Consider the following 27,929-nt stretch of genomic DNA (forward strand, 5'->3'; position numbering starts at 1 on the left):
AAACATAAGTAAATGTTCTCAAGAGAAAAATATATGCTTCTCTCAGCTTGTTTTATAGGCAAAGTTTTATGTTATTGCTGATAACATGATATGAGAAGTCCACTGACAGCAGAGTACACACATGTCTATTTATCTCATCACCCTGCAGCAGGGCTCGACACATAGTAGGTGCTCATGAGATATTTGTTAAATAAGTGACTAGATAGAAAATGTTTTGCTGTTTTAAAGGTTGCAAGTAAACACTATTTGTTCAAACTATAGTGTTCCTAACAATCACCTGGGTTTTAATAGCCTATGTTTAGAATTCTTAAATGAAGGCCATAGTTTATTAATAAAACTTAGATATTTCCTAAGGGTTGGCTGTAAGATATCTCCCCTCATAGATATATCTCTGGGTAGCTCAACTATACTTAGGCCATCAACTATTATTTCTCATCCAATAACTGAAAATCAACACTACCAGCCCAAACCTGTGTCCTTAGCCCCAATAATTTGGCTAGTTCCCAATATGATCATCCTACCTTGATAGTCATCGGTTGACAAAATTCCCAAGTGTTCTTAGTGAACAGCAATGAAATACAAATGAACAGTAGATAATTTGATATTTGAAGAAAGACTCCAGTGTGAAAGACTGAACAATGCAGGGTGGGACAGGGAGAAGAAACCCAGAAGAAATAAAAGCAGGAAAGCATCACAAGTAAATTTTATTTTTAAAAAATCGTGTTTTTAAAATCCTGAGAAATAAGAGAGGTTAAAACATCCATGAAACAAGAACCAGATGACATAAATCGGAAAGAATTAGAGGAAAGAAAGGCCTAGAAGGTTTATCATCTAATTAGTAAATACATATTTGACAGAGAATTGGAATAGAAAAATGGATAGGATATTACCTTGAGTTATTTGGATAAAGAGTTTTGTGATTGAGATTGCTTACCAGGTGTCTATCCACTAAAATTAAGAAAGTGCCAGAGCAAGGCACAGTATTGAAGCATTTTAGAACGCTGGGGTAAGAAGACAGTACTAAAAGAAAAAAAGGAACACTGGTAACAGGGGATCAGAAGCACAGTAGTTCTCTCAGTAGCAGCAGTGGAAGCTGAATAATATTGGAGATGCACTTTAATGTTATGAGTAAAAATATCTGTTTTTAAACTATAATTCTGTCAGCAGCCAAAGTATCAATTAAATTTTGGATGGAATAAAGGCATTGGTCTGGAATGAGCTCTAGGTTCACGTTATGTAGAGAGAAAGAGAAACATTTCTGAATATAGAAGTTACCAAAGAAAAACACACAGGATGCAGAAAGATGGGCATCCATTATCAAAGCAAAGGGAAGAGAGATAGGAGGACGGCGTTTGTGGAGAGGCCTAGGGAGCACCCAGCCCAGTCGGACTGGGCCAGCAGCCTGAAGCCTCCAGGAAGGCTGTAGCCAGGGTGGACTTCATACCTAAATAAAAATTTGGAGGAATTTAAACATTCTGTTAGAAATTGCAAAAATAATTCATGATAGATGTAGACAAACATAAGTAAAAGAAAAATTATTACTAATTCAGAGAACAAATATTGTACCAGAAAAAAAAATGCCATCATAACATAACACAGCCCACAGTCCATATTTGCATGGTTATAATAATTCAAACACTGAATATTAATATAACCAATGTTTCTGAAGTCATTATACTGGAAGGACCAACAGAAGGGAAAGTGGAGGAGAGATGGTGGGGCAAGGGATAGAAGTGGGGCAAATCATCATCTTCCAAAATAGGAAATCAAAATAATGTATACAGTCATGGAATAAATACATATTTAGAAGTAAGGAAATAAATCCCAGAAGAAATGTTTAAAGATGAGGCTTGCAAGAATGTTTAAAGATGAGGTGTGTGTGTGTGTGTGTGTGTGTGTGTGTGTGTGTGTGTGTGTGTTGGAAAGTAAGGTGGGGCAAAATTTTTCTTTATTTCATTATTAGTTTATAATACTTTTGGGTCTACTAGAAATGTGACATATAAAATATTTTTTCATGTATTACATTGATAAACATTTAAAAATCATATGGAAACAAATTTTGGTTGTTTTTAATACCGGTTAAATTTTGGATAACAGATATCCCAAACCTAACCATTGCTTTAAACTTAATTATATAATTTAACTCTAGTTTCTCTGTCTTCAGGATCTTGAGAATTTATGTTTTTGTGTGTTTTTCAATTGATTTCAGATAGGGATAGAGAGATAGAAGCATCAATGATGACAGAGAATCATCCATCAAAGGCCTCCTGCACTCCCCCTACTGGGGATTGAGCCTGCACCACAAGCATGTGCCCTGACTGGGGAAATGAACCATGACCTCCTTATTCATGGGTCGATGCTCAACCACTGAGCCACACTGGCAGGGTCAGGATCTTGGGAATTTAATTGACATATATAAATTGCTAGATTTCTAAGTAGTATTCTATTTCTTAAATTCATTTTAGATGAAGGGAAAGAGAGAGAGAGAGAGAGACATCTATCTCTTGCCTCCTGTAGGTGCCCTTATGGGGGATGGAACCCACAACCTAAGTATGTGCCCTGACCAGAAATTGAACCCACCACCTTTTGGTGTACGAAATGAGCCACACCGGACCTGGGGGGAGTGTTCTTTATAAAAAAATATATCTAAAGCCTCCCATCGATTTTAGCATTTACACTATGATGCCTATTTATAATTTTTAGACTTTGTACTTCCTACTTAACTAGGATGCTATTTTACATTAAAGAAGAACAAACAGAGTAAATGATTCGTGGAGTATGGAATATAACATATTGAACATTACATTACATTGATCATAACTTTGTCTAAAGTGCAGATCTTTAAAATATTAGTTGCAATTTTCAAGATACAAAAGGTCTAAGTCCAAGACCACTTAATAGAGAATCAAAATACTTGCAGATGCGTATTATATTGGCAAAGACTCTTTATTCTTTTCATTGTTTTTTATTGCCATTTATAAGTGAATCATATTTTGGAACAATTAAATATTATCAGTTACTTTCTCTGTACTACGCATCTTAAAGTAAATATGGGGTTGCAAAGGACATTTAAAAACTTCCTATAATACAGTGGTTATAGTAGCCAGATTTTTGGTTGTTCTTGCTAATCCTCCCCCGAGAATATTTTTTCCATTGAATTTTTTTTCTTTTTAAGGAGAGAGAATGGAAGGGAGAAAGAGAGGAAGAAAGAAAGAAACATTGATGTGAGAGACACATCGATTGAATGTTTCCCGCATGCACCCCGACTGGGCCTGGGATCAAACCTGCAAGCCAGGTACATGCCCTGGACCAGGTCAATGCTCTAACCACTGAGAACACCAGCCAGGACAATAGCCAGATTTTTTAAAAAGAAGAATTTATAATACATGGAAATAAAATTGAGAGAGGAGGGAGAGAATGTAACCAGTTTTGCTTTTCTAAACTTAGGTCAGAGATGGTAATTCTAACAATGATGAACTATAAAGAGGTTTAAAGGTAAACCTGTCCTGGATGCAAAAGCACCAAAGTAAAATAAAGAAGGCCTCCTTATACAGAGCACACTAGTTATTTTATTTTCTCTAAGAATTGGGGAATCTCAGGCAGTATTTGTCACATCCTTGGTTAGACCATCACTACTGTTTTTATCTTTTATTTCTTGGTTTGGATGTTGTTTTCTTATCAATAATGGAATTTTAGTTTTTCCCCACAACTTAATATTGTACTTGTAGTCCCTTAGGTCAGTTCTGACTAGTTTACACCATCAGATAAATGTTTCTCAGCTTCCTAAATCAATTCTTCCAAAGGAACTGCCTCTAGACAAATTCAATCTCTTTGCTTTATAGCTATTTTAAAAATAATTTAGAAGTTACCCTGTAACTCCTGACATGTTTAGGGATCTCCTGTACTTCTCATCACATCTTTAGGTAAATATTTTATAACACAATCACAGTTTGGTAAGTCTAATTGCTCAGGTAATGAGATTAAACACTTTCAAATTCTTTCTGAAGGCAGTAAATACTGCTGTAATGCAACATTTTTGTGAACCAACGCCGGGTAGTTATGGAAAAATAGGACGAGTGTTTCTTGTAGGTTTTCAATGCTCATGTTCAGTGACCACTAATTTTATATATTGCCAGAAAAACTGTATTTTATTCATTAAAGAGTGGAACACGTTTTGGGACTCATAGGTGACTGCATGAAATTTAACGAAAAACTGATGCTTGTCTGCGCTCCTCAGGATAGCAATTTACATGCACACTTTGAATAATTTTATTTTACTCTTCAATTCCTTTCATGGATGATGAGATTTCTCCTGGTTTTGTCTTTTGGGACTTCAAGCTGCTTAGTATCTGCACCGAGTATTACCAGAGATTACTTGTACTCAGAGTGATTGAAGAGAGGGGCTTGCACTCTGGTGCATATTCATAAAGCACACCCTGACGCTAAAAATGGAATTGCAATCATAACATGGTCCGTTTTTGCATTATGGCACTCCTTTACACCATGGGGTGGCACTTCCCAAACTAAAAAGAAGTTTCTTTCGGGACTTATTCAGGATTCTGTTGCTACCCTCAGGGGTGTTCTGGAATAATGGCCAAAAAAAAAAAAATCTTATCATATTCTGCATAGAACCAGGAGTCTCTTTTACTGGCACACAAAAAGTACTTTAAAAATCACAATTATCTCTTGTATGTTGAAAAGAAAATCACATATATTTGCAATAGTGAATTTTTATTAAGATACAGATATTCATACACATAAATATGCTTAGGTACATGTGTGCATATACCTATGTGTGTGCTTGTGTGCATTTGTGAGTGTGTATATTCATAATATATATCTCCATACAGAGATTTGAATGGGATTTTGTTGTCTTATAAAGGAATGTTTCATTTTCTAGTATCTTTAGAATCCTTGTTTTCCCCAGTTTTCCATCATTTTCTCTTACAATATTCCACAGCTGCCCTGTAGTATATCTCTTACTTTTGTTTACTTGGCCATCTTTATTATCTACAACTTTCTCCTTCTTAATGTTTTCTCCACTATTTCTGTGATACATATCTATCAGGTTTTAACTGACTAATTAAAACTTCAGCTAAAGAGTCCTTTGGTGCTTAAAGTTGAAGAAACATAAATATAACAAAATTGATTTTTTTCTTTCTTATTTTGATTGTGTGCATATATATGGCTAGCTAATCTTTCAATAATCAGCTAAAATTCCAAATACCTCAATTTGAAATTTTTAAAGTAGGAAAAAAGTGAAAACTCTTTGTATTACAATCTCTAACTTAAAAGAAAAACACCCTTTGTCTTGCACATAATAGATACTTGTTAAATGCATCATAGTAGAATAAGTGATAAACTTTAGGATATAATATCTCAAATAGATTTTGAAAGAGAACAATTATTTATATAATGATGAAAGGCAAACCTGTATAAATAAGTGAATAGAGTAGGTGGATTAACATTTCAAATGTCTTCTTTTTCTTCCCATAAAGATTTCATCTTGGAGACAGAAATAAAACAAAAAAAAATGGACAATTCCAGCCTGCCACTGCTTACCATAAGCCATAAAAACTATCTCTATATGGCCTGATGTTCAGTATTAATAAAAAACACTTAAAAAAAGGGAAAAATGATACAAATAGCAAGTTGTAAGTAAAAGAGAGGTTTACCAAAAACAGTCAGCTCTGCTGGATCACTGTCTCTTTCTCCCACCATATTGGTGCCAACACAGGTATACATCCCTGCATCACTTTTCCTGGTATTGGAGATCATCAGTTTTCCACCACGGATCTGTAATTTTTTTTAAAAAAAAAAGGAAGAAAAAAAAAGAGAGAGAAAGAATGGAAAGGAAAAGTCACTAATAAATAATTTTGAATAATTAAGCACATTTGTTTTTCCTAAAGGAAACAGCTCTGGAACTAGCACTCAAAACTCTCCCACTATTTTGACATCTGCATGTGCCCTTTTTTCCTCTTAAATTCTCCTCCAAAATAAGCTCCCAATTCCCTTTCCATAGAATGCTTCTTTAAGGCAGTCTTCAACTCCTGCCTAGTCCTCTTTTGTGAATTGTGACTGCCCCCATCCAATCCGATGTTTGGTCTTCAGTCTGTGATTTGGTTGGGTGAACTGCTATTGACATTTGTCATCAGAAAGGAGCACTAGATATTTGCTTTGGATAATAAAATAAATCCAATGGACTCAGAGGGATTCCACAAGTGTTTATGGAATACCTAACTCCACAGGCTGGGCAGTTTTCTAGGCACTTGGGATTCAGTAATACTCCAAATATAAAAATGCCTGCCTTCCTGGAGCTTACTTTTAAATTGTGTGTATTATCTTTGTCTCATCTTAATTTTTTTTAATATATTTTATTGATTTTTTACAGAGAGGAAGGGAGAGAGATAGAGAGTCAGAAACATCGATGAGAGAGAAACATCGATCAGCTGCCTCCTGCACATCTCCCACTGGGGATGTGCCCGCAACCCAGGTACATGCCCTTGACCGGAATCGAACCTGGGACCTTTCAGTCCGCAGGCCGATGCTCTATTCACTGAGCCAAACCGATTTCGGCCTCATCTTAATTTTAATTATGAGATAATTTTTGAAGAATAGAGTGGTATGGATAAAAACAATTCAAAATTTTGGAATGATGACAATGAGTTGTTACAAATCATTGTTTTTAAACAGCTACTCTTTAGATGTCTTAAGTCAGAAGCATTTATTGGCTGAATAAACATATGTAATCTTGTTTAAATGTGTGTTTGTTAAAGAGGATGCTAAAGGAGAAGTAGGTTTTCAGTAAGTGTATCATTAACTCATAGTTTCTTTTCCAATTTTGGGGATTTTTTTCTTTTTTCTTTTTGGTATTTCCCTAATCCAACAATCTTCACTTGACAATGAGTGTTTTTAAAGAGATATGAGATAAGAACATGGTCTTTTCCTTTGTTGATTTTTAAATTCATAGGCAAACAACACTAATATAGGTACGTTCTCATTAGAGATATTTCTGGCTTTAAAACCTGTCATGTCATAGGAAAGAATTCCCTACTTTGTTTTCTTTTTACCTGGGAAGACTTTCAACATGTTCTCAATTATATACAGTAGAGCGTAATGAAGTCTAAGTCATCGAAATGATGATGGAGGCAATTTCTTCTCCCCCTGAAGCTGCGTTTGGCAATATGACCTGATTCGATCAATGGAACTAAAGCAATTTTTCACCAGAAGAAAGTGCTTGGGTATTGCGACTCCCCTTCTCTTGCTGCAGCTGAAACCCCGGGACTACCGTGGGGACCAGCCTGAGTTAGCCTGACGCACAATTAGAAGCCATGAGAGGATGAAGGTGCCCAGCTGAGAGTCTGTCAATTGCCAGAAGTGTGTGTTATTCCAGATCATCCAGCTGTCAACACATCTTTAAACAAGCCACGGAAGCATGAGGAAGCCTAGCAAACATCAACTACGCTGGGCCAGAGTGAAGAGCTATCAGTTTATCCGCAGAATCATAGTCTAAATAAAATGGTTACTATAAGCTACTGCGTTTGAGGTGGTTTGTTACAAAGCTAAAGCTAAATGACACAAACATGAGCTAGAAACCCTTGAACATTGATTTTAGTCCATCACCAGGAGCACATTTTCATAACTTGGTACCCTAGCAGAGACCATTAGCAAACCAGTTCTCCAGGGCAATGTAGATCCTCAGAGTTCAAGCCAGAATAACATAAACACATGTTTTGATCTCCTACATGGCCTATCCAGTTCTGTTCATGATGTAATCGCAATGTACACATAAGAAAAGAAGCATTTATTAGATATTTTTAAAGATAATAGACACCCAGACTACAGGGACTTTTGACAGAAATGTAACTTTTTTTTCAGTTAAATGAGATATTATTTTTAAAATATCCATTCTCAATTATTATACTCAGTATAATTCTCAAAAATTACACTAAAAATAATGTCAGAAGGTTGAGGCATTATCTATTATTTCAGTGGACTGGCTTTCACACAATTCATGTACAAATCTTGAGTAGACCCTCTGAAAAAATAAAGTAATTGTATGCTACTTATCTACCACTTTACCATTTTCTGGGTGTTTTATTTTGAATATTCATAAACTAATCACTAGTTTCCCTTAAAAATATACTATTTTTCTACAAGGGCTAAACTGCAGAACCAGTCATTTTTATTTTGATTTTACTTTATATCACTAAACTTTTAAATGAATTCATGTATGAAAGTTGAGTTATAAATATCATTAAATTGGAAAAACTGGAAAAGTGCTTGAAATATTTAGCACCTCAAATTATTTCATTTTATAATTTTTAAAATAATGCAAAAAGAAATACCCTAATTAATATGGTTTATGGCCATCATTTATACTTTAACAATCACATGCTGCATGAGCAACGGATGCATTTGAAGATCTTAAAAAGAGCAGAGACTGCAATATTGAGCTGCAAATATCTATTTACATATTCAAGTTGGTGCAATTCTATTTTTACTGTTTTGTTCATTTTTTATTACTTTATTTTTAATCTTTATTGTTGAAAGTATTACATATATCCCCTTCTTCCCCCCCATTGACCCTTCTAGCCCCACCCCCCCAAGACTTTACCAGCCTATTGTCAGTGACCATGGGTTATGCATATATGCATACAAATTCTTTGGTTGATCTCTTCCCACTCACCCACCTACCCTCCCAAGCCTTTCCTCTGAGGTTCCACAGTCTGTTACATGCTTCTATGTCTCTGGATCTATTATGTACACTTGATTTATATAATTTTTGTATTTGAAACCTTATTCTAAAGTTATTGTTTTGGGTTTCCCTTTTTCAGCCCTTTTAATACAGTGAAAAAGGTAGTTAGTATTCAAATGCAGTTCAACAATTTTGTTCACAGAATAAAATAAAATATATCAATTTTAAGACTTGAGATTCAGTTTCTCTAGGCATTCATTTTAATTTCACTCACACTTATTCTTTCTTCCTTGTCATCAATTCGAACTTTGTCTTTCTTCCAGTAGATGGTGGGTTCAGGGTGGCCTCGGGGGGGCTGGCACTCCAGGATGGCAGGCTCTCCAGCTGCCACCACAACATCTGTGGGATTCTGCCGGAAGTCATCTCGTAACACTGAAGGAAAACAATTGTAGTGAAAGAAAATTCAATGACAGTCACATCTCTTACAAAGGTAACTTACAGACTCATTTACTTGGTCCTAAAAAAGTTGCCAGGGTGACTACTTAAGCATGCCCAACTTACAAAGCCTAGAGTCAACCTAAGTGTTCATCAACAGGAAAATGAATAACTGACAACGCACCTTTGCTATAAAATCTGACTTAAAAATAAGGTAAGTCTAAGGAAAATAGGGTGAGAAATGTTCATGATATAGTTCATAAATAATTACACTATTTATAATAAACTCAAAGTACAAAACTTTATGTAGTATGATCCTATCTTCTATTTAAAAAGCACATATACATATGAGTATATACATATATTAAAATAAATGGTCAAATTATACTTGGAACCTTGAACAAGCTGTGTGCACATGGTCTGTGAACATGAAGGCGTATCTGTCTGGGAGGGGAAGTGAGTGAGAAATCTTTCTCCTGACATGAATATGGACATGATCCACATTGCTTTCATTACACTTCAGAAGATAGACTCATTGTTCACCCTTGCAACACACTAGCACCCACACACACAGGGCGATGTTTTCATTCTCTCCGCATCTCCACCTGCCGAGCGACATCTGGGCAGCGTGGCATTAGGAGCAGAGATATCCCTTATAGCAGTTTTGCCAGCCTGAATTTCCCTCCTTTCATTAGGAGAACAGCAGGTTGGACCTCCGCTGTAACCTCTGAAAATCTGGCATGCCTGGCTCTCCAAATGTCACCTATCTATCTGTGCACACTTTCCTTCTGCTGGCAACCTGAAAAGCCTGGAGAAATAACTTGCTCCTATCAGATTGCAGGATGCTGAGTTTATTTAGCAAATAAGGACAAACATTCACAAAAATAGTTGATAACAGTTAATATACCACATACCTCAACTGCCTCTCTTTTCCCTAACTGCCTTGACTTTTTTATTCTTTGATATTCCAACACTGACAAGTGTGCTTCCTAAGTGTGTCTATGGATAAAACAAATACATATACTCACACAAATATAGATGTGTGCTTATGTATATACTAGAGGCCCAGTGCATGGAAATTTGTGCACTGGGGGGGGGGGGGGGCTCAGCCTGTCCTGCCCCCTCTCACAGTCTGGGAGCCCTCAGGGGATGTCTTACTGACAGCTCCTCTGTGGGAGGTGACCAGGCCGATCAGGGAAAGGCGACACCCCCATCACACCACTGATGCTGCCACTGCCAGCTGCTGTGGTTGCCGGAGCCTCAGTCCAGCCCTTGCAGCAGCAGCCGCCATCTGCGGCTTACCTGAGACTCAGCTTCAGCTTTGTCTGGAAGGACATCCATAAGATGTCTGGTCTAATTAGCTTATTTCCCTTTTATTAGTATAGATCGCATATATATATATATATATATACACACATACACACACACACACACACACATATATATATATATATATTTAATATATTTTATTGATTTTTTACAGAGAGGAAGGGAGAGAGATAGAGAGTTAGAAACATCGATGGGAGAGAAACATCCATCAGCCGCCTCCTGCACATCTCCCACTGGGGATGTGCCCGCAACCCAGGTATATGCCCTTGACCGGAATCGAACCTGGGACCTTCCAGTCCGCAGGCCGACGCTCTATCCACTGAGCCAAACTGGTTTCGGCTATATATATATATATATATATATATATATATATTATACACACACATGCATATAGGTATGCACATGTATGTGTATACTTATATATTGGCCAAGCTATTTGAAATAAAAATTAGTCGCCTTGTGCTAGCTTGTTATGTAAATCACCTGCTGTAAATGTGGATTAGACCAACCAGCTTTGGTGTCCTGTAATGAGGCCCACTTCAGCAATTTGCTATATATATCTACACTAATAAAAGAGAAACATGCAAATTAATCATTACTCCACCACTCCGCTACACCCAACAGCCAATCAGAGCGACTATGCAAATTAACCCAACAAAGATGGTGGTTAATTTGCATATGCCGGTTCAGAGGGAAGACTGAAGACGACTGGAGATGGTGGTGGCCACGGAGCTGGAGCGAGCAGGAGGCTTGGGTTGCTCCCGGCGACAGAGGAAGCCAAGCTTCCAGTCAGCCCTGGGCTCTGTTCAAGGAGTGGCTGAGAGCCTGGGTCACCTGGGGTGACCAGGCTGGAGAAGCTGAAGGAAAAAAAAGGAAGGTCTGGGAGCAGCTGGAGCAGAGAAGCCAAGCCTCGCTGCTGCGGCCGGACCAAAGGCCTGGGTCCTGGGTGCCGGAGGAAAACCAGTGCCGGCAGCCAGGGGAAGGAAGGCCTATTGCACGAATCTTCCTTCAGAGAGGAAGGGAGAGAGAGAGAGAGAGAGACAGAGATAAAAACATCAATGATGAGAGAGAATCATTGATCTGCTGCTTCCTGCATGGCCCCTACTGGGGATGGAGCCTACAACTCAGGCAAGTGCTCTGACTAGAATTGAACTATGACCTCCCTATTCATAGGTCAATGCTCAAGCACTGAGCAAGTCCAGCTGGGCATCACTCTGCTTCTTGCTTGGGCCATGTATCCAGGCTCATTGTCACTCTCCAAATAAATAGAAATCCCCTGTCCTGAGAATAACTGCAGAGAGACAACTGAGTGACTTTAGGGCTTTTCTTGTCTCTTGCAAAACCTCCTTTAACAGGGTTTTCCATCTTAATGAAGTCAGGACTCTCTAGGAGATTAGAGAACCTTGTCTCCCGTTGCAGGGGCAGTAAGAAAGTGTTCAGCACAAATGGCTCGCTCTCAGTTTATAAGCTGATTAATTTGCAGCTTTCACTGCTAAGGAAATGTGTTCCATTTTAGCAAGGTTCTCTTGTCTTACTGGCAGGGAAGGTGTGATTTATTTGCTTAAGGATTTGCTTTTGAATGAGCTGAGAAGTGTGCATTTCAATGTGACATTCTGGCAGGGGGATGAGAAGAGGTTTGTGGTTCCCTCTTCCAGGTAAATCCTCCAGGGAGAGCAAGCTGTTGACTCATTTCTATTCTAAATACAGAACAGCTGCCTATTTATGCAATGTTAAGACATGCAAAAATATGGTAACAGGGTGGTGAGCACCCCTACAATATACAGTGCTGGCAGCAAATGGTGTTTTGGCAGGCCCTCAATCTGTTTCAATATGACACATCTGGTCAGTTGAAGGACCTTCTCCAGAACTGGTCTCTTAACAAATGACATGCCAAAAAGCTTCTACTCAAATGGTACTTAGGACCATAGCAAATCATTCAGAAACAGGGTGTGCTACATCAATTTGCAACAAAACTAACTAAGAAAAAAAAGGTCCTTTGACCTGGGGGACAAAAAGAGAAAAATACCATAACAAAATAAAGTCTGTTCCTCTTGCCGAAACTGGTTTGGCTCAGTGGATAGAGCGTCAGCCTGCGGACTGAAAGGTCCCAGGTTTGATTCCAGTCAAGGGCATGTACCTGGGTTGTGGGCATATCCCCAGTAGGAGATGTGCAGGAGGCAGTTGATCGATGTTTCTCTCTCATTGATGTTTCTAACTCTCTATCTCTCTCCCTTCCTCTCTGTAAAAAATCAATAAAATATATTTAAAAAAAAAAGTCTGTTCCTCTTAAACAATATAACGTGCGTTTATGGCATTCACAAAAAAGAAAATGACTCCATTTTGCAAATGAAGCCAAGAAATCAAATATCAACTGTAATTTTAGGCTTTTAGACTATTCATCCAGAGAATAGGGTGAGATAATAAGATAATTGGTGCTGTACCCGCTTGTAAAATGCTCTTTGGGGTTTGCATAGTACTCAGTTAATTGATTTTTGCTTACTGATATAATTTTTTTACTCTAAATCTTTGGGATAATAAAATGTTACTTCTCTCTTTCTTGCAAATAAAACATTGAAGAGAAAACATCCTTTTCATCAGGGTCCGTCATGGCAAACAGAGAACTTGCTCTTAGGAAAAAGTAAAGTCATTTTTACTCTCCTCAAATTTTTATGAAGAACATATGTGTTCTGATATTTGTTTATATGTTTCTGAGGTTTGTATATCCATTCATAAATGTAAGCAAAGTAAAATGAAATAATATTTATTGTTTTCAAATTTTGAGTTAATTATTCATTTCTGTCCTGGATTTTGCCCTGTGCTTAGTTAGTTGCAAGTGATAAGAAATAGAAGGTGTTCTCCATAGTAAAGGATTATATGTATGAAAGGAACTAAAATGGTCTTGTAAATGTAGGGAACAAGTCTAAATTATGTTTATTTGTTTCTCTTTAAGCTCTTATTATAGAAAGAACTTAAAGCTACATTTTTAAAAATTTTTACTATTGAAAGTATTTCATATGTTTCCCCTTTTTCCTCACTGACCTCTTCTAACCCCTCTCCACACCCCAAGACTTCACCACCCTATTGGCTGTGTCCTTAGGTTATGCATATATGAATACAAGTTCACTGGTTGATCTCTTCCCACCCACCCTCCCGCACCTGCCTCTGAAATTCCACAGTTTATTCCATGCTTTTATATCTTTGAATCTATTTCGTTCATCAGTTTATTTTGTTCATTGGATTCCATTTACTAGTAATATCATGCAATACTTGTCTTTCTCTGACTGGCTTATTTTGCTTAGCATAATATGCTTCAGGTCTCTCCATGCTGTCTGAAAGGGTAAGAGAGCCTTCTTTTTTACTGCTGCATAGTATTCCGTGGTATACATGTACCACAGCTTTTTTATCCACTCATCTACTGATGGGTACTTGGGCTCTTTCCAGATCTTAGCTACTGTAAATTGTGTTGCTATGAACATAAGGGTGCATACATTCTTTCTGATTGGTGTTTCGGGTTTCTTAGGATATATTCTTAGAAGTGGGATCACTGGGTCAAATGTCAGTTTCATATTTAATATTTTGAGGAAACACCATAGTGTTTTCCATAGTGGCTGCACCAGTTTGCATTCCCACCAGCAGTGTACTAGGGTTCATTTTTCTCCACATCCTCACCAGCACTTGTCATTTGTTGATCTGTTGATGGTAGCCATTCCGGCAGGTGTGAGGTGATACCTCATGGTCATTTTAATTTGCATCTCTCTGATGATCAGTGACTTTGAACCTTTTTCTTATGTTTCTTGACCTTCTGTATGTCAGCTTTGGAGCAGTGCCTATTTATGTCCTTTGCCCATTTTTAAATTGGATTGTTTATCTTCCTTTTGTTAAGTTGTATAAGTTCCTTATATATTTTGGATACTAAACCTTTGCCAGATGTATCAAATATGTTCTCCCATGCAGTGGGCTCCCTTTTCATTTTGTTGATAGTTTCTTTTGCTGTGCAGAAGCTTTTTATTTTAATGTAGTCCCATTTATTTATTTTATCCTCAGTTCCCTTTGCCCTAGGAGATGTATCCATAAACATATTGTTAGGAGAGATGTTTGAGATATTGCTGCCTATAGTTTCTTTTTTTTTTTTTTTTTGGCTTTTAAATTTTTTTAAAAATTGATTTCAGAGAGAGTACTGGAAAGGGAGAGAGAGGTAGAAACATCAATGATGAGAGAAAATCATTGATCAGCTGTCTTCTGCATGCCCCTACTGGGGATCTAGCCCAGGGGTGGGCAAACTTTTTGACTCGAGGGCCACATTGGGCTCTTAAACTGGACCGGAGGGCCGGAACAAAAGCATGGATGGAGTGTTTGTGTGAACTAATATAAATTCAAAGTAAACATCATTACATAAAAGGGTACGGTCTTTTTTTTCAATAGTTTTATTCATTTCAAACGGGCCGGATCTGGCCCGCGGGCCGTAGTTTACCCACCGCTGATCTAGCCTGTAAAACAGGCATGTACCCCAACTGAGAGTCGAACAATGACCTCCTGGCTCTTCGTTCAACCATTGAGCCATGCTGGCCAGGCTATGGTTTCATTTTTAATATGGCTTGACAAGTAAGCTAATGCAAGAGCATACAGTGGTATAGGTATTACCTAAAGTTCCAAACAGGTTTTTGAATAAGGTGAAGAAGAATAAACCCGATGAACTGAAAAACAATATGATTAACAGCTGGGAGGGTATCAGTAAGTTATAGTTTAAAAAAACAAACAAACAAAATGCCTGGTAGGAGTGGCTCAGTGGGCTAGCACATCTTCCCCATGCACTGAAAGGTCAGCAGTTTGAGTTCTAGTCAGGTCATGTACCTGGGTTGCAGGTTTAATCCCTGGCCCTGTTTGGGGTGCATGCAGGAGGCAGCAAATTGATGTTTCTCTTTCACACCTCAATCTCTCTCTCTCTCTCTCTCTCTCTCTCTCTCTCTCTCTCTCTCTCTCTCGCCTTGCCACTTTTTCCACTCACACTCCCTGAAATCAATGGGGGAAAATATCCGTGGGTGAGGATTTAAAAAAAGAGGTAAAATATATACTAGGTATACTACTGATATAGTATTTGCTTGCAGATCTAAGTTTAGAATACAAGAGCTCATATCTCCATGGGGGGAAAAAAAGTCTAATTGGCTAGAACCTGGATATTTATTTCTGTATATAAGCTAAAAATAGTAAATGAGAGTTCACTCAGCTAGTCATAACCTGGATTAGATGAGATTCTTTTTACATTGACATGCACTGTGACTTAGGAAGTTATTCTAGAAGATCAGAAATTTCTTAATGACTAAAGTATATTTGATAAAATATACTTCATGTTTATGGCATAAAGATTTATAACTAATTCAATCCTGCAGACACATATTGGACACTACAATGTGCTTGGCACTGTCATAAAATGGTTAAGGAATATCAAACAAGAGTAACATGATGTTGCCAGGGCTATCTTTTTTGATAATGCCCCTCAATGGTTCCTCCCTCCCTGTATAATTCCCTCCCTTTTACTGTGGGCTGGAACTGGGGACTTGCCTTTAATGAAGAGAATATTACAAAGTGATGAAAGGTCACTTCCAATATTAACTTATAAAAAATTGCAACTTTCATCTATTTGTCTCTCTCTTTCTGTCTGTCTCTCTGTGTCCTTCCACAAATGTGCTTCCTCTGTTCACATAAGATGCTCATTGGAGACCTATTTGACAATGATCTGAAGGAAGCTTCCAGTCAACAGCAAGCAAGGAAGTGAAGCCCTCAGTCCCCCTCCGAAACCAAATCTTGACAACAATCACATATGCATGCTTGGGAGCAGGAACTCCCCAGCTGGGCCTTTACCTGAGATGACCACAGCCCTAACCCTCACCGTTATTGCCATTTTGTGAGAGATCCCATAGCACAGGACCAAGCTAACTTGTATCTGCGTTCCTGACCACAGACAGTGAGAGAATAAATGTGTGTTGTTTTAGACCCCTAGGTTTATGGTAATTGGGTACACAGCGATAGGTAACTAATCAGTGCCCTCAACAAGCTGTATGTGTAATTGTGCCTTTAGAGCTCACATCTTTAATCCCTGCTCCCTCACAGTCCCACATTCTTTCATGTCTTCTCACCAAGTCTTTTGTTCTAAATCAGTACTTCTCAGAATTTTCTTATGTCGATAAATAAAGGCAAGGTAAAGCATTACTCAGACTTATCCATTTTAATTTATTTTAAAAAATTAGCAATAACCATGAGAAGAGAATGCATAATTAATAGGTTTCTGAGAGATATGTTTATAAATTATAAGATACACATGCTTGCAAAAATGCATAGCCTAATGAGACAAAATGGTGGCCAAATAGGTGGACGTGTCCTGCACCTTTTCACGGAGCAGATAGAAGAAACAACTACATCGAATAACATCCACCCAGAATTGGCGAATTAGACACAGCCGGTGAGACAATCTGTGGCCAGAAAGGACAGAGGACACCTGGAGAACAGCAGGATCGGGCATCTGGGCTGGAGAGAGAGATGCCTGCCTACCAGAACGAAAGGGTCGGAGGAACCTGTGCTGCACCAAGTCCGCATCCATTGGGGGCACACCTAACACTAGACTGTGGAAGGGGGTCCACAGGGCTGCTGGCAGCTGGGGAATCTAGACCTAAGTCCAGAGCCATGAGAGGCTGCACCCAAAAAGGCAGCCTGAAGAACTGCCCTAGCCACACAGTACCAGGGGGAGAGAAAAGTTCAGTGGCACAGCTGTTCTGTCTTTACATTTTCCTTATTTTTACTTGCTAAACCCAGTTCAAAGGCCTTTCAATTAGAAACACTCACCGAGGCTGCAATGCTAGTGGAGGTGCAGTTTTGTGAGGCTGGGGAGAGGCTGTGGAGAGGAGCAGGGCAGGGAGAGGTGACCAGGAATCTGGCACTGGGACATTCTGGACCCTCCAAACCTGCACAGCCATTTTTCTCCTGAAGAGCCAGCCCATCCCAGCATCCATGGGCAATTACACCCAGCATCGAGCTTTGCAGAGGAAACGAAGAATCTGAATAGCCTCAGGGAGCCCTCAGGGACTAGGTTGAGGGGCTGTTTGGTCCTGGAAATTAATACAGCAACACCCCCACCTAAAGCCCATGTCAGAAATAGATGCTTCTGTAAATAAAACTGAAAGCAGGCAGACAAACAAAGCTGGCAGATGGGCCCCGCCTGCCTGCAACCAAGGTTGTGGAGACAGACACAGAGGAGTGGTGAATCTCTGGGAACTTAAACACAGTGCTGACTGCCTAACAGGAAGCTGAGAAGTGGCAGACAGAACACTAGAGAGGGGTCTTAAACCAGCCACCATGGGACAATAAAACTTGGTTGAAGCGAATGACACTTCACTTTTTTTTTTTTATCTTTTATTTAAGAAACAAACAAAAATTGTTTATTTTTTTTAATCTTTCTTTTTCTGGATTATTTTTCTTCGTTCTATTTTTATTTTTTTATAATTTTTTTCCTTTACGTTATTTTTTTTTCTTTTTTGCAACCCTTTTCTTCCTCATTTCTCCCTTTTTTTCATCCTGTTTCTCTTCTCCTGTTCCTACTTTAGTTTTTCTCTCTCCTTTCTTTTTACTCCTTGTAAAAAATTGATCTTCTTTATCTGCTCTATTGATGCATTATTATTATTGTAGTCTCTGTTGGTTTTCTCATATATCTAAGTTCTCTTCCCCTGCTCCATGTCCATGCACTCTTCTCTTTTCTCTTTCTTTGCTAGCCAATGTTTTATGCTTTTGTTTTTTCTCTTCTCTCTTACTCTGTTCTCCTAGTTGCTAAATTAGTTTCATTCACTAAACTCAAGCCTATCTGCTCTCTCCTCTGTTCTCCTTTTACAAAAACAGATGAATATATAAATAGGTAGATTAAAGGAAAAAATATATTTTTTTTCTTTTTTTGGCTTTTAATTTATTGATTTTTTTTCTTTTACTTTTATTCTTACCCAGTCATTATCTTCCTACTTCCTCTATATTGAACTATGGCCATTCCCCTATTCATTCAATTCCTTTACCTTACTTACTGGACATAGGTTCTGACTCCACAGATTCTGTCCCCCCCCCCCCCTTTTTTCTGGATATTTGTTGCTTGCATTTTTTTATTTATTTGTTTTGTGGAGTTGTCTCCACATATATGTATATTTTTCCCCTTCTTTTTTCTTCTTCTTTTTTTCTCTTTTACCTTTTTTTCTTTTCTCACCATCATTTTTGCTCTCCTTTCTCTCTCCTAATGCTCTTTGCTCTGGTGGTAATTTTTATTGGGGTTGTTGGTGTTGTGAATACGTTCATGTTTTGTTCCTTCTGTGTTGGGTTTGTTGAATTGTATTTTGTGCTTTTTGGTAAATGTGGTAGAGAGTGAGCCACATTAGCAGAAGACACCCTGAGAAGAGACTCCATCCACAGACAAGATAATAACAATCAAGACCCAACTACACCAAGAGAATTCAAATATCCCAAGGAAGGGGCATCCCGAGAATACCCAGACCAGAAGACCTGAGAGATTGCAACACTGGGTTCCACAAAACATCTCCTCTGTAACACAAACTCAAAAAAATCTGGGTGACATAGAAGTTTGATCTAATATATAGAAAAAACCACAGAGGAACAGCAAAAATGGGGAGTCAAATAATAGCCACCTAATGAAAGAAAAGGAGGGATCACCAGAAAAGGAAGCAAAGGAAATAGAGGTAAGAAATTTGTCAGAAAAATGATTCAGAGCAATGATCATAAGGATGCTGAAAAGGATAGAAGTGCAATTCAACAACATCTGTAAGAATTAAGAGGAAATGAAGAACCAGGAGGAAATGAAGAATGACATATCTTCAATAAAGAACACAATGGAAAATATTAACAGTAGACTAAAAGAAGCTGAGGACTGCATCAGCGAGCTAGAAGACAAGTTAGGAAAAAATACCCAAGCAAAGCAGCAACTGGGGAAAAAAAACAACAAAACAAACAAACAAACAAACAAACAAACAAAAAAACCTTAAAAAGCAGGAGGAGAGCCTAAGGACAACACAAAACAAAACAACATCCACATAATAAGGGTGCCAGAAAGAGAAGAAACAGAGCAAGGAATAGAAAAACAGTTTGGAGAAATAATCATAGAAAACTTTCCTGATATTGTAAAGAAAAAATTCACACAAGTCTAAGAAGCACACAGAGTCCCAAAGAAGATGAATCCAAAAAGGTCCATATCAAGACACATCATAATTGAACTGGCAAACACCAATGACAAAGTAAGAATCTTAAAGGCTCCCAGAGAGAGACAGAAAGTTACTTATAAGGGATTTCCCATTAGAGTATCAACTGACTTCTCAACAGAAACACATCAGGCCCGAAGGGTATGGAATGAAATATACAAAATGATGCAAAGCAAGGGACTGAATCCAAGAATACTATACCCAGCAAGGCTGTCATTCAAAACTGAAGGTGAAATCAGAAGCTTCACAGACAAAAAAGGGCTAAGGGAGTTTATTATGACCAAACAAGCAATACAAGAAATGCTAAAGGGACTGCTATAGAAAAGAAGAAATAGGAAGGGAAGAAGGAACATAGGCATAAAGAATAAAAATGGCGACAAACAAGTACTTATCAATAATAATCTTAAAAGTAAATGGCTTAAATGCTCCAGGTACAAGACATAGGGTAGGCTGAATGGATAAGAAAACATGACCCATATATCTGCTGTCTACAAGAGACCCACCTCAGAACAAAGGACTCACACAGACTGATAGTGAAGAAATTGAAAAAAATATATATTTTTAGGTGAATGGAAATGAAAAAAAGCTGGAGTAGCAGTACTTATATCTGACAAATTAGACCTCAAAGTGAAGACCATAATAAGAGATAAGGAGGTCCACTTCATAAAACTAAAGGGAGCAATTCAACAAGAGGATTTGACTCTGATAAACATATATGCACCCAATACAGGAGCACCCAAATACATTAAAAAAAACAAAACCCACAAAACTCTGGACGATATTAAGGGAAATATTGAGAGCAATACAATCATAGTAGGGGACTTTAATACCCCGTTGACACAACTAGATAGATCTTCTAAACAAATCAGCAAAGTAACATCAATCCTAAACAACTCACCAGATCAGATGGAATTAATTTACATCTTTAAAACATTTCACCACAAAGCTACAGATTATACATTCTTCTCCAGTGCACATGGGACATTTTCAAAGATAGACCACATATTGGGACACAGGCAAAGCCTCTTCAAATTCAAGAAGATAGAAATAATATCAAGCATCTTCCCAGATGAAAATGGCATAAAGTCCATACTACCCAAAGATCACAAAATCCATACTATCCAAAGCAATCTATAGAAATCTACAATAAAAACAATGAAAAAAATCAAACACTTGGAGGCTAAATAGCATGCTATTAAACAATGATAGGGTTACCAAAGAGATCAAAGAAAAAATTAAAAGAATCCTGGTAACAAATGACAATGAAATACTACAATCCAAAATCTATGGGACACAGTGAAAGCAGTCCTGAGAGGGAGGTTCATAGCTCTACAGGCCTACCTAAAAAAAAAATTTAAAAAAATAGTAATAAATTATCTAACCCTATACCTTAAAGAATTAGAAAGAGAGCAACAAGAAAATCCCAGAGTAAATAGAAGGAAGGAAATAATAAAGATCAGAGTGGAAATAAATGACATAGAGACCCCCCAAAATTACAAAAGATCAATAAAGCCAAGAGCTGATTCTTTGAAAGGATAAACAAGACTGATGAACCTCTAGCCACACTCAACAAGAAACAAAGACAGGAGACCTAAATAAACAAAATCAGAGATGAAAAAGATGAAGTAACAACAGAACCCACAGAAATACAAGGGACTATACAAGAATACTATGAACAACTCTATTCCAAAAAACTGGACAACCTAAATGAAATGGACATAGTCTTAGAAAAATACAAGCTTCCAAAATTCAATCAGGAAGAATAAAAAAATCTGAATAGACTGAAAACTACTGATGAAATTGAAGCAGTAATTAAAATCTTCCAGCAAACAAATGCCCTGATCCAGATGGCTATACAGGGGAGTTCTACCAAACATTCAATGAAGAAATAAAACCTTCCTCCTCAGACTATTTCAAAAAATTCAAGAGGATGGCACACTTCTAAGCTCTTTCTATGAAGCAAGTATTACTCTAATTCCAAAACCAGAGGAAGACACCACATTTAAAGAGAACTACAGGCCAATATCCCTGATGAACATAGATGAAAAAATCCTCAACAAAATTCTAGCAAATCAGATCCAGCAAGAAAGATCATACACCATGACCAAGTGGGATTTATTCCAGAGATGCAAGGTTGGTACACTATCCACAAATCAATAAATGTGATACACCACATAAACAAACTGAGAGATAAAAATCCTGGTCATATCAATTGATGCAGAAAAGCATTTTATAAAATCCAACACCCTTTCTTGATAAAAACATTCAGCAAATTGGGAAGAGAGGGATCATACTTCAACACAATAAAAGCTTTATATGACAAACCTACAGCCAACATCATACTCAATGGGCAAAAACTGAAAACAGTTCCCCTAAGAACAGGAACAAGACAGGGATGCCCACTTTCACCACCCCTGCTCGATATAGTACTGGAAGTGCTAGCCATAGCGATCTGACAAGAAGAAGAAATAAAAAGCATCCAAATTGGAAAATAAGAAGTAAAACTGTCATTATTCACAGATGACATGATATTGTACATAGAAAACCCAAAAGACTCCATCAAAAAACTACTAGAATTAATAAATGATTAGGCAATGTAGCAGTATACAAAATTAACATCCAGAAATCTATGGATTTTTTACACACCAACTAGAGGCCCAGTGCACGAATTTGTGCATGGGTGGGGTCCCCAGGGGTGTTGTGGGGGCCAGGATGCAATTGATCCTCTGGTTGGGTAGTGGGATGCCTTTGCCAGCCTGGGATCCGGATCTGTCCTGTTGACATTTGAGCCGGTTGTCAGGAGCCACCCATGACCAGTTTTATATCCTTTCTTCCTTGTGGAGCATCTAGGGAGGGGAAGTGACCATGGTGCCTGATGCCAACTCCCAGGAGGCTGGTGGTGCTGTGGGGATCCTGCCGACGACACATCGGTGCCTGGCCTGTTCTCTAGAGATTGGACTTACAGGACTACTGAAGGAGTGCTGGTTGGTTGCCAGGATGGATGTGTCAGGTGAGTGGTGCTCCCCCTATGGGAGTGCACTGACCACCAGGGGGCAGCTCCTGTATTGAGTGTCTGTCCCCTGGTGGTTAGTGCCTGTCATAGTGACCCGTCATTCTGGTTGTTCTGGTTGTTCATTCATAATGGTTATATATATATGTATATATATATAATGAACTCACAGAAAGAGAAACTAAAAACACAATCTCACTTACCACTGCAACAACAACAACAAACAAAAATCAAGATATCTAGGAGTATATTTAACTAAGGAGGTAAAAGACCTGTACTTGGAAAACTACAGGACATTGAAAAAAGAGATAGAGGAAGATATAAACAAATGGAAGAACATACCGTGTTCACGGATTGGTAGAATCAACATCATTAAAATGTCCATACTACCCAAAGCAATCTACAGATTCAATGCAATCCCCATTAAAATACCAATGGCATATTTCACAGACCTAGAACAAATACTCCAAAAATTCATATGGAATAAAAAAAATCCCAAATAGCCACAGCAATCCTGAGGAAGAAGAACAAAGTTGGAGCGATCACAAAACCAGATATCAAGTTATATTACAAAGCCACTGTTCTCAAAACTGCCTGGTCCTGGCACAAGAACAGACATATAGACCAATGGAACAGAACAGAGAACCCAGAAATTGACCCAAGACATTAAGCTCAATTAATATTTGACAAAGGAGACAAGAGCATACAATGGAGTCGAGACAGTGTCATCAATAAATGGTGTTGGGAAAATTAGTCAGATACATGCAAAAAAATGAAAATAGATCACCAACTTATACCATACACAAAAATAAACTCAAAATTGGCAAAGGACTTAAACATAAGACAGGAAACCATAATATCTTAGAAGACTCCATAGGCAGCAAAATATCAGACATATCTCGTAGCAATAGCTTTACTTGGTACAGTTCCTAAGGCAATGGAAACCAAGGAGACAATAAACAAATGGGACTACATCAAAATAAAAAGCTTCTGCACAGCAAAAGAAACCATCAACAAAACAATGAGAAAGCCCACTGCATGGGAGAACATATTTGGCTATGATACATCTGATAAGGGTTTAATCTCCAAAACTTATAGGGAACGCATACAACTTAACAAAAGGAAGATAAACAACCCAATCAAAAAATGGGCAAAGTACCTAATCAGCGGTTCTCAACCTGTGGGTCGTGACCCCTTTGGTGGTCGAACAACCCTTTCACAAGGGTCGCCTAAGACCATCCTGCATATCAGATATTTACATTTCAATTCATAACAGTAGCAACATTACACTTATGAAGTAGCAATGAAAATAATTTTATGGTTGGGTCACAACATGAGAAACTGTATTTAAAGGGCCAGAAGGTTGAGAACCACTGAATAGATCCCTTTTGAAAGAGGACATACAAAAGGCCCAGAGACATATGAAAATATGCTCAAAGGCACTAATCATCTGAGAGATGCAAATCAACAATGAGGTACCATCTCACTCCTGCCAGAATGACTATCAGCAACAAAACAACAAATGAAAAGTGCTGGAGAGGATGTGGAGAAAAGGGAACCCTCGTGCTCTGCTGGTGGGAATGCAGGCTGGTGCAGCCACTGGGGAAATTGTATGGAGTTTCCTCAAACATTTAAAAATGGAACTCCCATTTGACCCAGTGATCATCCCACTTCTAGGAATATGTCCCAAGAAAACAGAAACACCAATCAGAAAGGATATATGCACCCATATGTTCATAGCAGCACAATTTACAACAGCTAAGTTTTAGAAACAGCCTAAGTGCCCATCAGCAGATGAGTGGATTAAAATGCTGTGGTACATCTACATAATGGTATACTACGCTGGTATAAAAAAAGAAGGAACTTTTACCATTTGCAATAGCATGGATGGACCTGGAAAGCATTATGCTAAGCAAAATAAAAGTCAGAGAAAGGTAAATATCACATGATTTCACTCATATGTGGGATATAATGAACATAAACTGATGAAAAAAAAAATAGATCCAGAGACAAGGAAACACTGACCAGACATTCTGACCTTCGAGGGAAGGTAGGGGAGGGTGTGTATATGTGTGTGTGGGGGGGGGGAGGGGCTGTGGGTAAGAGATCAAACAAAGGACTTGTATACAAGTATATTAGCATAACCAATGGACAGGAACACTGGGTGGTGGGGCTTGTCCTGGGGGGTGGGAGTGGCTGGGGAGGAGTCAATTGGGGAAAAAGGAGTCATATGTAATACTTTAAACAATAAAAAATCCTATCTAATAATAGACAAACATGGTAATTAACCGTACATCCGACACACTTCCCATTGGCTAATCAGGGCAATATGCAAATTAACTGCCAACCAAGATGGCGGCCGGCAGCCAGGCAGCTGAATTGAACAGGAGGCTTGATTGCTCCAGTGAAGGAGGAAGCCAAGGTTCCCCGCCTGCCACTGCCGGCCTCTGAGCTTGCACTCTAAGCAACTATGTTGCAATTATAGAAGCTAAACAAAACCCTATGCTTTCAGCCAGCCAGCCCAGCTGGAGTTGCAACAGTGTTTCAATTATAGAAGCTAAACAAAGCCCAGATTCCTGCTTTCAGCAGCCAAGATCTCAGAGCTGGAGCCAAGCCTCAGAGCTAAAGCCAGCTCTCAGTTCCAGTGACAGCCATAGAAGGTAAATAAATCCCAGAATAAAAAAAAAAAAGAAAAAAAGGAGAGGTTGGGAGCTTCAGTAACCCGCCAGCCTGAAAACGGCCCTCATCCCCTCACCCAGACTGGCCAGGCACCCCAGTAGGGGCCCCCACCCTGAAGGGGGTGTGACCAGCTGCAAACAGCCATCATCCCCTCATCCAGGCTGGCCAGGCACCAAAGCGTGACCCCCACCCTAATCCAGGATATCCTTCAGGGCAAACCAGAGGGCCCCCACCCATGCACCAGGCCTCTATCCTATATAGTGAAAGGGTAATTTGCCTCCCAGCACCGGGATCAGCGAAGTCGCGAGGCCTCCTGGCCCCAGGAGCAGCATGACAGGGGGCAGCGCCCATACCCCCTGATCGCCCTGTGGCTCTGTATGTGACAGGGGGCGAGGCCACAAACTCCCTATCGGCCCTGCTCTGTGTATGACTGGGTGGAGCCACAACCTCCCCATCGGCCCTGCCCTGAGTATGACAGGGGGGAGTGCCCCAACCCCCTGATCGGCCCTGCTCTGTGCATGACAGGGGGTGGCGCCGGAACCTCCCCATCGACCCTGCCTTGAGTGTGACAGGGGGTGGCGCCCCAACCCCCCAATCGGCCCTGCTCTGAGCCCAACCAGAGGCTGCGGAAGAGGAACCTAGTGATTGGACCTGCCCTCTGCCACCCAGGAGCAGGCCTAAGCCAGCAGGTCATTCTCTCCCGAGCTGTCCCAGACTGTGAGAGGGCACCAGTGGGGCTGAGGGACACCCCCCCTCCCCCCCGCCAGTGCACAAATTTTTGTGCACCAGGCCTCTAGTAATAATAATAAAAATGTAGAGCCTAACACTATTATTGGGACAAATGTCCACATATACTATTGGATAAAGAAAACCATCCATAGCAAACTAAACTGATCATGAGAAGGTATCTAAAAAGGAATTGTAATTAAAAGCAAGAGTAGCGATGGCAACTCAAAGGAACTCTGAGCAGAAGACTTTTGTGATGACAAACCCTCTCTCTGTATGTGCCCTGAGTTGACAGAGCTGTGAAGCATGGGACTTCTCAGCAGAAAACTGATCGCTAGTCCGAAGTGATGCTTATATGGTGCACATTTTTGTTTCTAAATACAACATTTGAGGAACACTTGATGCTGAGAGGAATACTCAGAAGCTTTTAGTCATGCATGTAGAGAATATATGAGATTCCACTCTGACTTACAATAAGATTTTTCAATGCTTTTTTGGGTGGTTAGCAGGTACACCCAAAGAGATGTTGGATATTCCTATTTTGAAAAGTAACTGCCCTACAATAAAAGCTAATATTTAATGAGTACACACTATGTGGAAAATTGGCACCATGGATCTGTAACAGATCATTTGAAATGTGAAGTTTGATCTCTGTGTGTCTGATACTAGACTCTGCATAGTCATTATGCTACACTGACTTGTAATATCACGTGCTTCCATTTACTTTGTCTGCACTGTCCTGGTTCAAAATGTCCTTATCTCTTCCTTGAATTACTGAAAGAATGTCCTATTTGAACATTTTCTCTTATTTCTCTTTTAAACACAACTATAGCTATTACAAGTTTGCTAAAATATAAATTTGATCTTGTCAATTCATTCTTAAAAACTTTTTAAATGGCTCTTCAGGTGAAATTCTCTTTTAAATCTGATTTCAAATGTTCCCAATCAGGTCCCTGCTGATATTTCCAGGGTTGTCAGTGACATTTCCGCAGCCATCCTGCTCTAGACACACACAGGAACATCTAATTATCAATGTACATTTCTGCTTGAAAATCTCTACTAGGTACCCCTTTATGCCCTTACTTTAAAAAAAAAATGTTTTTATTGAGTTCAGAGAGGAAGAGACAGATAGTAACATCAATGAGAGAGAAACATTGATCTACTGTCTGTTGCACGCTCCCTACTGGGGATTAAGCCTGCAACCCTGGCATGTGCCCTGATGGGGAATCAAACTATGACCTCCTGGTTCATGGGATGAGGCTTAACCAAATCACACTGGCTGGGCTCTTCCCTTACTTTTTTCTATTCCTTCCATCAGACACCTACTGCTCCTTTGGTGTCACCTTCGGACTCACTCATGTGGAAAGTTTTTCCTATGCACTTATACTCAGTGACTCCCCCTCCCACCACAGCACGCCTATCTTGAAGGGCATTAGAAACGTTCATCAAGTGTTCTTAATGGGGTGATGATGAATTGACGAAGTCCTTTTCAAGAGGTGTGTTACAGTGTTTCTATGATATAAAATAGGCTACAATGTTTGAATTCGACTTTAAAATGCCATTTGTAAAAAATTTGGTTGGATTTAAGAGACAGTGTATTTGACTTGCCTACCTACAACTTCATAGATCTCTAAAGTAAAAGCCAGACCGTTCAAGAATTCAGGAATCAATCCTTCAAAGAAACAAATTTATGTGCAACCATTAAAACTATTAGCACAAATTATAGTGTATCATAGTAAATATTACAATGGACTAGAAAAAGGGACAGTCATTCCTATAACTGCTCCATGCTCTTTCCTTAACCCTGTCACCA

The 27,929-nt window shown here is 39.0% G+C and overlaps 1 protein-coding gene across 1 annotated transcript in view; it reads right to left on the bottom strand.

The window, feature by feature from the left end:
• Nucleotides 1-27,929, bottom strand: part of ROBO2 (roundabout guidance receptor 2) — a 702,928-nt gene that overhangs the window by 184,394 nt on the left and 490,605 nt on the right. The window contains exons 3-4 of the mRNA XM_081087410.1: nt 8,973-9,130; nt 5,676-5,796 (exon numbers count right to left, since the gene is read on the bottom strand). Coding sequence (XP_080943536.1) covers nt 5,676-5,796; nt 8,973-9,130 — 279 coding nt within the window. The remainder of the gene's footprint in view (nt 1-5,675; nt 5,797-8,972; nt 9,131-27,929) is intronic.

Source organism: Myotis nattereri (assembly GCF_964212035.1).
Source record: "Myotis nattereri genome assembly, chromosome: 3".
In the NCBI taxonomy this organism is placed as follows: domain Eukaryota; kingdom Metazoa; phylum Chordata; class Mammalia; order Chiroptera; family Vespertilionidae; genus Myotis; species Myotis nattereri.